Genomic DNA, 13,875 nt, shown 5'->3' on the forward strand with positions numbered 1-13,875 from the left:
TATTTTTTTAAACGTTCCAATGACTTTTCTTAATTACAGGAATGAAAGACTTCCCACTCCACCTGTGAGGGCAGAACCCATTTCCCAGCAGACCATGAAGATACAGAGAGATCCATTTGAGGAGCAGCTAGAAGACTACAGAGTCGCACCGGCAGACAAATTACTCAATATGGTGCGTCTGGAACCACAGGACCGGCGGTCTGATGTAGCTCCAAATGCGTCAGCAGTTCTGGGCCGGGACGTTCTCTTCCAGCACCAAACCAATTCCCAGTTACTTCACAAAGAACTTTTCACATCTGAGAGTGAGCAGGTAGGACTGAATGGCTCCCTGATGAGGGACAGTACAGAGAGCTCGAAACCAACTGAAAATGTTGAGGAACTGGTGTCTCACACCTGGGATTACGTACACCAGAATGAACCCCCGAGCCCTACGGTGAACGAACACGAAGACACCAGAGAGGAGAAAGGTTTCAGAGCTGAAATATGGCAGACTGATAATCTGCCAAAGAGGGAATCTAAACCTGCGCCCGCGTGGGAGCCACTCAAAGGCAGCCATGGTGAACGTCGTGAGACTGTCGGAAAAATGACAGGCAGACGATCCGGACCAATTAAGAAACCAGTGCTTAAAGACCTCAAGACTGAGAAGGGCGAAGAGACAGAAAAACTGAAATTGGAATCTCTTCCAAAAAGCAGTCACACTAAGACAGAGCAGATCAAAACCGAGAGCAAAGTGTTGAAAAGCACCAGTGGGGGCACGACTCCATCATCACAGACTTCATCCTTGAACATTAGACACGAAATGAGCGCCCTGCCCGTGTCTCCAGCTAAATTTGACTGGGAAATAGAGAAGCCACCAAAAAAGGAAAGTAAGGCATGGGAGGTAAGACCGGTGAATAAGGACAGCATTGATTTTCCTCCACCGCAGAGGAGAAGCTGGATTGAAGATGATGATCAGCATAATCTAAATGCCAGAGGCCAGGGGCGAGGAAGGGGCAGAGGACGAGGAGATTTCTATGGCCGAGCTGGAGAGATCAGAGGTTCTTACGGCAACCTGAGCAGAGGAAATCGGCAAAATCCTAAGGATTACAGTAATCCTTCAGACGACAGCCAAAAGAACTCCTCTCGCCGTCGCAACGCTAGCGAGACGCGTAGTGAGGGGTCTGAATATGAAGATATACCAAAGCGAAGGAGACAAAGGGGATCTGGAGCTGGCAGTGAAGGCAACAGTGATGCAGCATTTTCAGACAGAGAGGGGAAGAATATGTTCAAGGACTCTGTGAAGAGATCCAAGAGGATACCAGCTGATGGATCAATTGTTGGCGAGGCGGAGGACGAAAGAGGGCCTCCAAAAGTGTTTGAGAGGGCATTACCTCCTCGGCTGAGCAACCCCGGGCGAGGACGCAGCTTTGCCCCTCGGGGAATGTCCTCAAGGCAAAACAGAGGGGGGATTTTCAAGGTAAATGGTACTTATCAACTGAATGGTGATGCCTCCACATGCATGCCGCTGTCCAAGAGGCAGCCTCTAAAGGAATCTACGAAAGTGCTGAACAGGCCTTTGGAAGTGGCACTGGAGAATACCGGAGAGGAAAATGGAGTCGGAGATAAAATTCTGTTCTCTGGAATCTCAGTCGTGGATGACCAACCACCCAAGAGAGAACGGTCGATGGATATGCCCCCAAGGAGAAGGCGACCTCCCCGGCAGGACAAACCTCCAAGATTCAGGCGCCTCAAACAAGAAAAAGATGCAGCCACTGAAGTGAAAAGTGACGCGCCTGCTCCTGCAGACCACGGTTTATCAAATATGACTGCCAGGGCCGATGAGCAGGAAATGGCTTCTCTTGTAGCAGGCAATAAGTCGCCAGACCTGTCGAATCAAAATTCCTCTGATCAAGCTAATGAGGAGTGGGAGACCGCTTCCGAGAGCAGCGACTTTACAGAGCGGCGGGACAGAGAGAACAGAGTTTGCCAGAACAACCTACCACCTGAAGTAGACGTGGCAGACAGTGGCCTCGGGCAGAGGAAAGAGTTAGCTAAACGCAGTTTCTCCAGCCAACGGCCAATTGACAGGCAAAACCGCAGGACCAACCCAGGCTATGGTGGAAAATCGCCAAAAACTAATGGGACTGGTCCAAGGAATGAGAAGGCAACTGGACAGCCATCAAGGAACAAAAGGTAAATAATGTGGATATTTGATACGCTGGGATGAAGTGTTTAGTCTTTTGCCAGTTCTCCCTTTGAGAGTTTGCTTGCGTGGTGGTGCCAAACCTGAATAACTGTGATTATTAACTCATATTCAGTTATAACAAGGATTATTTTCAGTTAATCTTCCTTTACAGTCCCTGATAAATTTGAAACTGGAGCCAATTTAAAAGATGCAGCAGGATAGCACAATTTGAGACCTATAACAGAGATGTGACAGCTTTAGAATATCTCTCTCCAGTCCAATCTGAATCACAAAAGTTCTTCAATTTAATTAGAGAGTAACAGCCATTGTGTTACCTCAGATTTCTAGTTCTGTCTATTTTAAAATCTTTTTTATAAGGTGCACCCACTTTGTTGGGTTGCTTCTTTGCTGCATCTCCCTCACTCTGAAGGGTAAGAGGCTGTGAAAGGCAGCTGCATTCACTGCTTCTGCCTCTACTGCGTTCCGTTGACTAATACAGCTGTGGGTCTGTGACAGAGCAGGGCCTCTGCTGCCTTTTATTTCTTTGTTCTATCTCTGCTGTCACTCTACAGCACTGTGCTGCCACCCAGTGATTGGTCCATGAGGACCTGAGATGGTTCGGTTTGAGTAAGCCTGCTGGAGCAGCTGAGATTCTATCTGACCATTACATTTCTCACTGCAGGTATGTAGAAGAACAGCAGTGTGATCAGATAGCAGTGAATGGGGGGAATGTCAACACGGTGTACTGTGTAGATCGAGTCGTTCCCCATGACCCGGTGGCTGTCCAAAATGCCATGAAGGATGCGTCAAATAAAAAGAAAGAGAAGGATGTAAAATCTGGCGTGAGAAAGGCAAAAGAAAAGACCGATGCTTTGGCCCAGTTTGATTTAAACAATTATGCGAGTAAGTAACAGACATACTTCTATTTAAATAAGATTGATATTAAATTTGGGACTAAAGATACAGACTTGCATTATACTTTTGGGTATATTGCTGATTTAAGAGCATCCTTGAGATTAGTTCTCATCTTGTTTGATACTGATGTTGATCCACTCTCAGTTTTAAATATAACTTTGTTTCCGAGTCTCCAGGGGGGCTCCCGAGCATTGACTGTAGCACAAGTGAAGGAAAGAAAGGACTTGCAGTTATATAGCGTCTTTTACAACTTCAATGTTCCAAAGTGCTTCACAGGCAGCGAATGTAGTCCCTGTTGTAATGTAGGAAATGTGGCAGCCAGTTTGTGCACAGCAAGCTCCCACAAGCAGCAGTGAGACTAAGTCATCTGTTTCAGTGATGATAGTTGAGCGATAAACATTGGCCAGGCCACCCCAGAGAATTCCCCAACTCTTCTTCAAAATAGCACAGTCTTATCCAAAAGACAAGGCAGCAATACCACAAACCTCACCATGACAGCTGGCAAATCTAAATTCAGTGGATTGAGTAAAATCTGGAATAAAAAAGCTACTATCAGTACGGTGACTCACGAAGCTATATCAGATTGTTGTAAAACACACCTAGTTCACTAATGTGCTTTAAGGAAGAAAACCTTCTGTCTTTATCCAGTCTGGCCTGTATGTGATTCCAAACCCATAGCAATACAGCTGACTCTTAACCGGTCTCTGAAGTGGCCTGGCTAGCAACTTGGTTGAATTCAAGAAGACTGCTCACTGCCACCTTCTTGAGCAGTTAGGGGTGAGCAATAAACGCTGACCCTGCCAGCAATGTCCACATCCTGTGGATGAGTAAAAAGGACTGCATTGGATTATGTGCTCAAGTCTCTCGAGCTGGATTTGAACCCACAGTGTGGTGACTCGGATCTACTGAGCCACGATTTGACAGCTCACACTGCTGCCGTTCACAGCACAGCTGAGCAAAGGGAGCCTACGTACTGACATTATTCATGAGGAAGGTGTAGTGTTTTTAATTCACAATTAACTAAGCAGTAACATGAATGCTGGTAGATTCTAATGAAATCTCGCTTCTTTAAGGTGTTGTCATTATTGATGATCATCCAGCTGTGGCTGTGGAAGAGCAGCAGTCCGTGTCAACGGTGAATGATGGGTTCACTGAGGTAATCTCAAAAAAACACCGTCGTTTGCTTGAGGAAGAACGCAGGAAGAAAGAGCAGACACTGCAGGTATGTGTGTTAACTTTAACACCTAATTGAGCAACCGGAAATCATAGAAAGAAAATGAAATCATAGAAACCCTACAGTGCAGAAGGAGGCCATTCGGCCCATCGAGTCTGCACCGACCACAATCCCACCCAGGCCCTACCCCCACATATTTTACCCACTAATCCCTCTAACCTACACATCCCAGGACTCTAAGGGGCAATTTTTTAACCTAGCCAATCAACCTAACCCGCACATCTTTGGACTGTGGGAGGAAACCGGAGCACCCGGAGGAAACCCACGCAGACACGAGGAGAATGTGCAAACTCCACACAGACAGTGACCCGAGCCGGGAATCGAACCCGGGACCCTGGAGCTGTGAAGCAGCAGTGCTAACGTGAAGTGAAATGGTTCTCTGGTTTAGCTAACTAGTGGGTGTAATTTTATATTTGAGTGGCACATAACGTGATACCATGCTTGCAGTAATGTTTTTGTAAGAGTTTTGAAACTTTCCTCTTTAATTCGATGAATTTACATCGATATAGTAATTCCTCCCAGTTGCATTCTTGAACAGTATAACTTTAAGCAAATCAAATTTTCTCCTCACAACCAGTGTAAAAGCTGTATATGGTTCCATTGGACCTTTCTCATCAGGAAAAACCCTGTGACTTGAAATACATTTTTTTATTCATTTGTGGGACATGTATATCGCTGGCTGGCCATCACTACATTCGGCCTCCCTCGCCCCCACTCCACTGGCCACTGCCATTGCCTTTTCCTGCCCTCCGCTTCCTTCTCCTGAACCTTTGCTGGGAGAAAGGGCTCAAAAGGGTGCGATGAGCAGGGACTGCGAGGGTATGGATGCAAGCAGTGAAGCGGGGGCATTGGGCAGGGTGTAGTGAGTGGGATCGGTTGGGTATGGAAGTGGCAAACTGGGGTTCGGGGGATGAAGCAGCAAGTGGGAGGGTTCGCCTCAAAATGGCATCATTCGGTATAAGCAGTACAACATTGGCCACAGCACGAACTGATGCTAAAATGGAAGTCTCTTTGCTAAGTGTGGATTCCATTCCCATTATATCCCTGACACTAAAGCAGAGCAACGTTGAATTAGGCAACTTAAAACAGGGACTACTGTACAGTACCACCAACTTGTATTGAAATGACACTCTTAACGTATCCATGGGCGCTTCACAGAAGCATTATCAGACTAACTTTGATATCAATTCACGTAGCAGGATACCAGTGCAGGTGACCTGCATGATGCTCAGTCAAAAAGGTTGGGTTTAAGGAACATCTTAAGAAAGAGAAACGAGGACAGGATTTAGGGAGGGAATTACGAAACTTGTGATCTAAGCAGCTGAAGTCACCACAGCCATATGTGGAAAGAAGGAAATTGAGTATCCGAAGAGGCCAAAATTGGAGGAGTGCAAAGATCTCGGGGTTGTACCAGTGTAGAAGTTTACTGAGATGGGGAGGGGTGAGCTTGTGAAAGGGTTTAAACAGGAAGATAGTAATTCTTTGCAAGATAAGGAGAATGTGGGATTGTTTAACACCTTATATGGAGCTAAAGTTTCTCACTTTCACAGATGGCTGTTTTTTCTTTGTAGGCCCCTGGGAAAAACAGGAATGAAAAGAACTGGACATCTTCGTCCAAGATCCCTCCTCGATTTGTTAAAAAGCAGCAACTTTCCAACGCAGTCGCTGAGCAGGCAGAGGACGGCTCCTTCTCCAAGGGGCAGGCCACATCCAACAGCTTAGGAACAGAGATCTGGGAGAACTCCAGCGCGAGTAAGATGGTTACCAATGTACAGTCCGTGCAAAGCCTGGCTGGCAGTGAATGTCTTTGTAATTCACGGCTAGTTTCAGAAATGAAAGCAAAGAATACTGTGGCTGTTGAAAATGCTGGGAGTTGGCAGCAGGTCAGGCAGCATTTGTGGAGAGAGTTCCAGGTCAATGACCTCCTAACTTCTTCCAATTTTACTAAAGGCCCATTCACTTGAAATGTGAACTTCCCTTCTATCCCCACACATGCTGCCTGACCTGTGTGTTTGCAGCTGGTTACAGAGACTCAGCCATTTGAGAAGCTTTAGGAGAGTGAGAGGGCTGGAGGAACATGGTTTTACACTATAAAACATGCGGATGTGTACAAAATTAAGCTTCACTATGCTGGTGTAAATGATGCCACAATAGATCCTTCTGACCCTTCCATCACTGTACTCAGGAAAGGGATATGAGGACAATGATGCACTGAAGTACCAACTAATGAGAACAATTGGCTTGATAATCTACATGCTTCCAATAACTAACATTAATCATGCTATGTTTATTGAGCAAATGAGACCATCCGTGTGTGAAATTGCAGTTTGTTGTTTTTTGTAAACTACACAAAGTATAATTATCCGATTCTGCAACAATTCACAGATTATTCATTGAGCAAGACACAGCAAGAACTTTGCAATCAGTGAAAATGTAACAGCCACTGCCAATTCAACATGCATACACTAAGACATTTAATTTACTGATAAATTACGCTTATGCAGTTACATCAATCTCATCATTGCAGCTAAGGTTACGTAGGTTTGCAGCGTGGGTTTTATGTTTTATCCGGCATAATCATATCGTGAAAGATCATTCTAGCAATGTTGGGTTTGATTCTTTTCGCAGCTGTTCCTGTTCAGCCTGCCGGTGGTGACACCTGGGTGAAACCTTTGAATTCGTTTACAGGATCTGAATCTACGTGTACCGAGGTACTTTCATAAATTGCCAAACCTTTCTAATTAGGCTATGAAAATAGCTGAGAACACCATATTTTACCGAGTATTGTTTATGACGGTTCAGGAGTTTTTTTGCACAGCTTTATCTTGGCTTTAACACCAGGCTGTGCAGTAGAGCGGTGGGGACAAGCAAGCCGGCAGTCAGTTGTTCAATTCTTATCATGGCCAATTGAATTCACTAAATCTGGTCATTTAAAAACAAAGGAAATGGGAGCAGGAGTGGACCACACAGCCCCTGGAGTCTGTGCCATCATCCAAAATGTTCATGGCCGATCTACTTCAACCTCATTTTCCCACCCTTTCCCCCATATCACTTGATTCCTTTAGTTCAAAATCTGTCAATCTTTGCTTTGAAGATACTTAGTGGCACAGTGGTTAGCACTGCTGCTTCACAGCACCAGGGACCCAGGTTCGATTCCCCGCTTGGGTCACTGTCTGTGTGGAGTTTGCACATTCTCCCCGTGTCTGCGTGGGTTTCCTCCAGGTGCTCCGGTTTCCACCCACAGTCCGAAAATGTGCAAGTTAGGTGGATTGACCATGCTAAATTGCCCCTTAGTGTCAGTGGGACTAGCTAGGATAAATGCATGGGGTTATGGGGATAGGACCTGGGTGGGACTGTGGTTGGTGCAGACTCGATGGGCCGAATGGCCTCCTTCTGCACTGTAGGGATTCTATGATTCTATATGAGTTTCTATAACCCTCTAGCGTAGGGAATCCTCTGAGTGAAGACATTTCTCCTTGTCTCAATCCTAAATGGCCAAACATCAGTGTTGACACTGGAAAAGAGATTGTCGAGGTTGCCAGATGGCTGTAAATACTCGGTTGGCTTGTTAATGTCCTTCAGGGAACAAAACCAGCCACCCGTACCTAGTTCGACCCACACGTAAATCAGCATTGTAAGCATTCTGGGGGAAAAAGTTGATGGCAATATTGTGGACCACAAAGTTGCTCTGTGTTGAGCACAGGATTCGATTTTAAAATATCACTCAGTTTTCAGACATCCGTCAGATGTTGTACATTGTGCTACAGAGTATGTCCCTCTATCAGGTGATGTAGAGCAACATTGTAAGACAGCATGACTAATATATTAAAGTGTGTTGAATATAATTAATCATATATATATATACATGAGATGCACGATTGCCATTTGCTGTATGCTCAGACATCCCAACCAGTCAACCACTTCATCTTGTAGAGTTTCAAAGCAAGTCAGCCTGACAGTGGAGTGGAACTGAGTGCTGATTCCCAAGGTTCATCTACAACTTCATCTCAGCGAAGCTCGCCTTACGGTGCGCTCAAGCCTGAGGGGGGAGTAATGACTGAAATCAATGGGAGCAGCACAGACACATCGGTTGATAAACCGAATGGGAAAGCAGACGAACCCAAGGAACAACGGCAAAAGCCAGCAAGACCAGAGAACAAGGTAAGGCAAACTCTAAAATTGTTAATTAATGTTGGGCTAATTCTTGTCCTGTTTCTGTTAGCCTGCGGATTATATGGGCTGGCCTTTGGATAGCGCCTGGGGGTCGTTGGGGAGCAATGGGAAGTGTGTTCCCTGTCATTGAGAGACTGTAGGATTCTATGATTTTATAACAACTGAGTTTCTAAAACATTTTGGTTGCCCCAAAGGTTTTAGGATGGGAATAGGGGAGGGATATGGTCCCCAGAGGGTAGGGGGTTTTAGTTCCATGGTTGGTGCAGGGCCTGTTCCTGTGCTGTAATTTGTCCAAAGCCTTCAGCACACAGAGATCCAAATGCACACAGTGGCACAAAGATGAAAGCTCACACCATAACAGGAGTCAGATGGGGGAAGGAATCCCACTAATATATCCTGAAGAAATTTAACGCTCGGGAGCCAGAGAATTGGAGCAAGTTAGCGAATCACAATGCGGGAATCTCTAAAGTGGCAGAGGATTGGGAAAGCAATTTTCCAAATGCTTTCTCATTTGTTTTCTTGTGGCGAACTGATCTATTGATAGGGCTATTTACAGAAGCTAGTGCTACTGGTTAGGATAGGCTGGGGGTACACTAGATATAACGTTATTTTACCTTTAATTTGGAATGCTTTATGTTGCTGCTATGTGTAATTTAATGACCCTTTTCTAAGGCCATAAGATAAGGTGGCTGAATCTGAAGTGCTTTGTGTTTTGCCTGAAATAGGCGAGGAGATGTTTTATAAACGAACATGCTTTCTTTCTAACCCACTTTTACATTGTTCCACCTTGATCTCAGTTTGTCGTCTTGGTGCAGAGCGCCATTACTTTGATTATTCAGAGGTTGATGTTCCTGTATAGTTAATCTCAGCACCATGTTCAAGGAGCAACCCAGCTTTGTCCACAGGAGAAAGTGTTTTTATTTGCTGGTGTTTGTTTAGATTTCAGAGCCAGCAGCTGGGCAGAATAAGGACCACAAGCCTGGACCAATAGGAAACGAACGGTCCCTGAAAAACAAGAAGGCAAAGGAATGTCTGGAACCAGAGGGAGCAGATCGCAGTGATGGGGGCATCGCTTCGACAAATGCAGCTGATAACAGATCAAGCACTAAATCAGGCCTGGACTTGCATGTGGAGTCTGTCATTCCAGTTCCCCCCATAGAGTTTGGAGTGAGTCCAAAGGTAACTTTCATAAGAAAACTGAAATTGTAACGTGTAAAAAAAAATGGCATTCTGTGAATTATGTTAACAGTGTAATTCTAATGTATGTAATGTTTGTTAATTGGCTTTAATTGACCTGTTCAGTTCAGTGAAGTCAGAGTAATTTTTCATAATATTTAATGGCACGTAATTAGTGTGAAATTCATCCTTATTTAGCACTAACTGCTGTAGCAAATCTGGAGAAGAGGAGATATTGAGAGAGAGAGACCTGGTGTGTTATTTAAATTGAATATAAAAACACATTCAGCCCATCCAGTCTGTGCTGGTGTTTGTACTCAGCCAGCCTCCCCCATTCACTCTATCCAATCTCAGCCTTTCAACGTATCTTTCCATTCACTTTTCTCTCCTGTTTGATTTGAAAGCATCTAAGCAGGTTGCCTCAACTAATTCCTGTGGTTCCGTAGTCCAACCATTCTCAGATTAACGAAAATTCTCCTCTCAAATCTATCAGTAACAAACAAGTATTAATGCCCTCTAGTTTTGGATCCTTCACGAATGGGGACATTCTCTCTACTTTGTCAAACCTATTAGTATTAAAGGCCTCCTACAGGTCACCTCTAAAACTTCTCTTTTCTAAAGAGAAAAGAAACCCCAAGCTGTTCAATCTTTCCCAACGGCTACAATCCCTCAGTTCTGGTCCCATTCTCGTAAAACTTCTGCCCCTTTCTCCAGTGCTTCAATGTTGTTTTTACAGTATGGAGACTGTGCACAATACTCTGTGTTGTCTGACCAGGGTCTTGTGCAAGTTTAACATAACTTCACTGCTTTTGAATTCCATCCACTCGGATATAAATGCCATATTAGCATTTTTAATTATTTTGCTGACCTCTGATGCTACTTTTACTTGTGTTCACCTTGCCTTTTGAAAGTACTTTGCAAATGTACCTACATACGAGCACATGGAAAGGATGGGCAAGAAAAGACCAGTTGTCTCATTAAGTATACCCCCAACAGTCGTGATGCTTTAAGTGTCATGTGTTCTTGAAGTTTATTACTAATGAGCTAATTTGGGCCATTATAGATGAGGCCACATGTAAGTGTGTTGATCTGCATTGATATGGTTTTACCTTGGTGCAATAGCACAGATTTGAAGTTACTGCAACATTGGAAACATCTGCCTCCTTTTGCACGCACTCAGTAATACGTCTGTCCCTGATTGTCTTGCATCACAGTTACATAAACTATGCTATTGTTCAGTTAATCTTGTAATTTTTCCTGAGTGTCTGCATCGATGATAGTTTGTCAGATGTGTTCAAGATGCATCGTCTATTAGTGCTTTTCATAGTTGTGGAGTTTACGCTGTGTTTGGTTAAACTGAGAAGAGTTTATTGGTTGCTGTTTTAGGATTCTGATTTCAATTTGCCACAGAATTCAGTGCCAAATCCTGTTTCCAAGTCGATTACCAAACTGCAAGATGTATTGGCTAACAATGTGAGTACTATCTTATAATAATATTGTATTCAAGGAACACGTTCACAGCCCAAAGATTGAATCGCAGTGTAAGTTGCATCAAAAAATTCCTATATAGACAAAATAATTAAGTTAAAAAACTTGGAAGAGTGACAACCATGTAAGATCAAAAATAAACAGATTCAGCAGGTAACAGGGGAGCGGTGGACAGGATTTCTTCATTCAACATATATGGATGTCACTAATTGGGCTGGCATTTAAGAGTTAGCTACATTGCTGTGAATCGAGTCCACAGAATACTGAAAGCAGGAATACTGAATTCAAATTATATTTAATTACAAATCAATTCCTATATTACAGACACTCTACTTATTTATTTAATCATTTAAGTACCTTATTGAGGAACTGAACCATATAAGAAATAGGGCTACTTTGTTATCTTTCCTTCCATGCATTTATGAGGTTGAATTCAGTTGAACCACTGAGTTGCTCTGGGTGTGTTATTGGTAACCCGTTCTGTAACTGGGTAGATTGCACGAGGGATTTTCCAAATTTAGTACAAATATTAGCTATTCTTGCTTATAGAGTTTCAAGCTTTGGAACATGATCAATCACGATACGTGCTTCTGTATTCTTTCAATCTGGGCAGCTTGCCCTGTGAGGCCAAGGTGCCACAGAAGCACAGCATGTTTGCATAAGGGACAGACGTAACCAACAGGCCATGAACAGGGTGACTGAACGGGATGAAGGATCTGAGAATGAACATTTGACCGAATATGGCATCAAGAAGTCCTAGCAAAACGTGTCAATCAGAACCAGGAGGCAAATTCAGCTGTTTGGAGTCATACCCGGCACAAAGGAAGATGGTTGTGGTGATTGGAGGTCAATTATCTCAGCTCCAGGACATCACTGCAGGAGTCCCTCAGGGTCAGTGTCCTAGACCCAACCATCTGCAGCTGCTTCATCAATGACTTCCCTTCCACCAGAAGGTCAGAAATGGGGGTGTTTGCAGATGACTGCACAATGTTCGGCACCATTTACGACTCCTCAGATACTAAAGCAGTTCATGTCTAAATGCAGCAAGAACTGGACAATGTCCAGGTTTGGGCTGACAAGTAACATTCGTGCCACACAAGTGCCAGGCAAAGACAATCCCCAGCAAGAGGGGATCTAACCATCACTACTTGATATGATATGGCATTACCATCGCTGAATCCCTCCACTATCAACATCCTGAGGGTTACCATTGACCAGAAACTGAACTGGACTAGCCATATAAATACTGTGGCTACTAGAGCAGGCCAAAGACTGGGAATCTTGTAGTGAGTAATTCACCTCCTGACTCCTCCCACAAATTAGGAGTGTAATGGAATACTCACTACTTGCCTGGATGAGTGCAGCTCCAACGACACTCAATAATATCAACACTATCCAGGACAATGCAGCCTGCTTGATTGCTACCACTTCCACAAACATTTAATCCCTTCACCGCCGGCGAACGGTGGCAGCTGTTTGTACCATCTACAGGATGCACTGCAGGAACATAAGAACTAGGAGCAGGAGTAGGCCATCTGGCCCCTCGAGCCTGCTCCGCCATTCAATAAGATCATGGCTGATCTTTTTGTGGACTCAGCTCCACTGACCCGCCTGCTCACCATAACCCTTAATTCCTCTACTGTTCAAAAATTTTATCTATCCTTGCCTTAAAAACATTCAATGAGGTAGCCTCAACTGCTTTACTGGGCAGGGAATTCCAGCGAAGTTCCTTAGGCAGCACCTTCCAAACCCATGACCACTACAATCTAGGAGGACAAAAGGGAACACCATCACCTGGAGGTTCACATCCAAATCACTCACCAACCTGACTTGGAAATATATCATCATTCCTTCGCTGTCACTGGGTCAAAATCCTTGATCTACTCCCCCCCACTCTCGCGCACACACTCACTGTGGGTGTACCTACACCTCAGGGACTGTAGTGGTTCAAAAAGGCAGTTCAACACCACAACCTCAAGGGCAGCTGGGAATGGGCAATAAATGCTGGCCTAACCAACGATGGTCACATCCCATAAAATTAATTTTTAAAAATGTTGATGTTAAAAGAACCATTTTATTAATCAAAGTGAAAGGACTGAGTCAGTGCATGGAGTTTTAGCAAAAGTGGATGAAAGAAACTCAAGTCAAGTTCATAGCATCATACAGCGGAGGAGAAGGTCATTCAGTTCCTTGTGTCTGTGCTGGCTGGAAAAGAACTATCTTATCCAGTCCCACTTTCCAACTCTTGGTCCATAGCCTTGTATGCTCCGGCACTTCAGGTACTTATCCAGGTATTTTTTTAAATGCAACAAAGTTTTCTGCTTCTACCACCCTTGCAGTCAGTAAGTTCCAGACCCAACCACCCTCTGGATGAAAACAATTCTCCTCAGCATTCCTTTAATCCTTCTACCAGATATTTTAAATCTGTGCCCCTCGACATTGACTTTTCTGTTCAGGGAAACAGTTCCTCCTATCAACTTTATCCGGGTTTCTCTATTTTATACACCTCAATTAAATCTTCCCTCAGCCTTCTCTATTCCACGGAAAACAATGGCAGCAAATCCAGCCTTTCCTCATGGCTAGAATTCCCCATTCCTGACAACATCCATGTGTGTAAATCTCTGTACCCTTTCTAGTGTGACCACATCCTTCCTGTCATGCAGTGACCAAAGCAGTACACTATACCATGGATATGACCTAACTAGTGTTTTGTACATTCCTGGGA

General features: G+C 44.2%; 1 protein-coding gene across 6 annotated transcripts in view; it reads left to right on the plus strand.

Annotated features, from left to right (window-relative positions):
- Positions 1 to 13,875, plus strand: part of prrc2b (proline-rich coiled-coil 2B) — a 59,849-nt gene that overhangs the window by 24,143 nt on the left and 21,831 nt on the right. For 3 of the 6 annotated variants that reach the window (XM_078206743.1, XM_078206747.1, XM_078206748.1), the window contains exons 16-23: positions 40 to 2,172; positions 2,847 to 3,067; positions 4,153 to 4,301; positions 5,885 to 6,065; positions 6,942 to 7,024; positions 8,247 to 8,474; positions 9,426 to 9,665; positions 11,049 to 11,135. In XM_078206743.1, coding sequence (XP_078062869.1) covers positions 40 to 2,172; positions 2,847 to 3,067; positions 4,153 to 4,301; positions 5,885 to 6,065; positions 6,942 to 7,024; positions 8,247 to 8,474; positions 9,426 to 9,665; positions 11,049 to 11,135 — 3,322 coding nt within the window. The remainder of the gene's footprint in view (positions 1 to 39; positions 2,173 to 2,846; positions 3,068 to 4,152; positions 4,302 to 5,884; positions 6,066 to 6,941; positions 7,025 to 8,246; positions 8,475 to 9,425; positions 9,666 to 11,048; positions 11,136 to 13,875) is intronic. The other 3 variants (XM_078206744.1, XM_078206749.1, XM_078206745.1) reach the window with 2 other exon arrangements.

Source organism: Mustelus asterias, unplaced genomic scaffold (genome assembly GCF_964213995.1).
Source record: "Mustelus asterias unplaced genomic scaffold, sMusAst1.hap1.1 HAP1_SCAFFOLD_1751, whole genome shotgun sequence".
In the NCBI taxonomy this organism is placed as follows: Eukaryota; Metazoa; Chordata; class Chondrichthyes; order Carcharhiniformes; family Triakidae; genus Mustelus; species Mustelus asterias.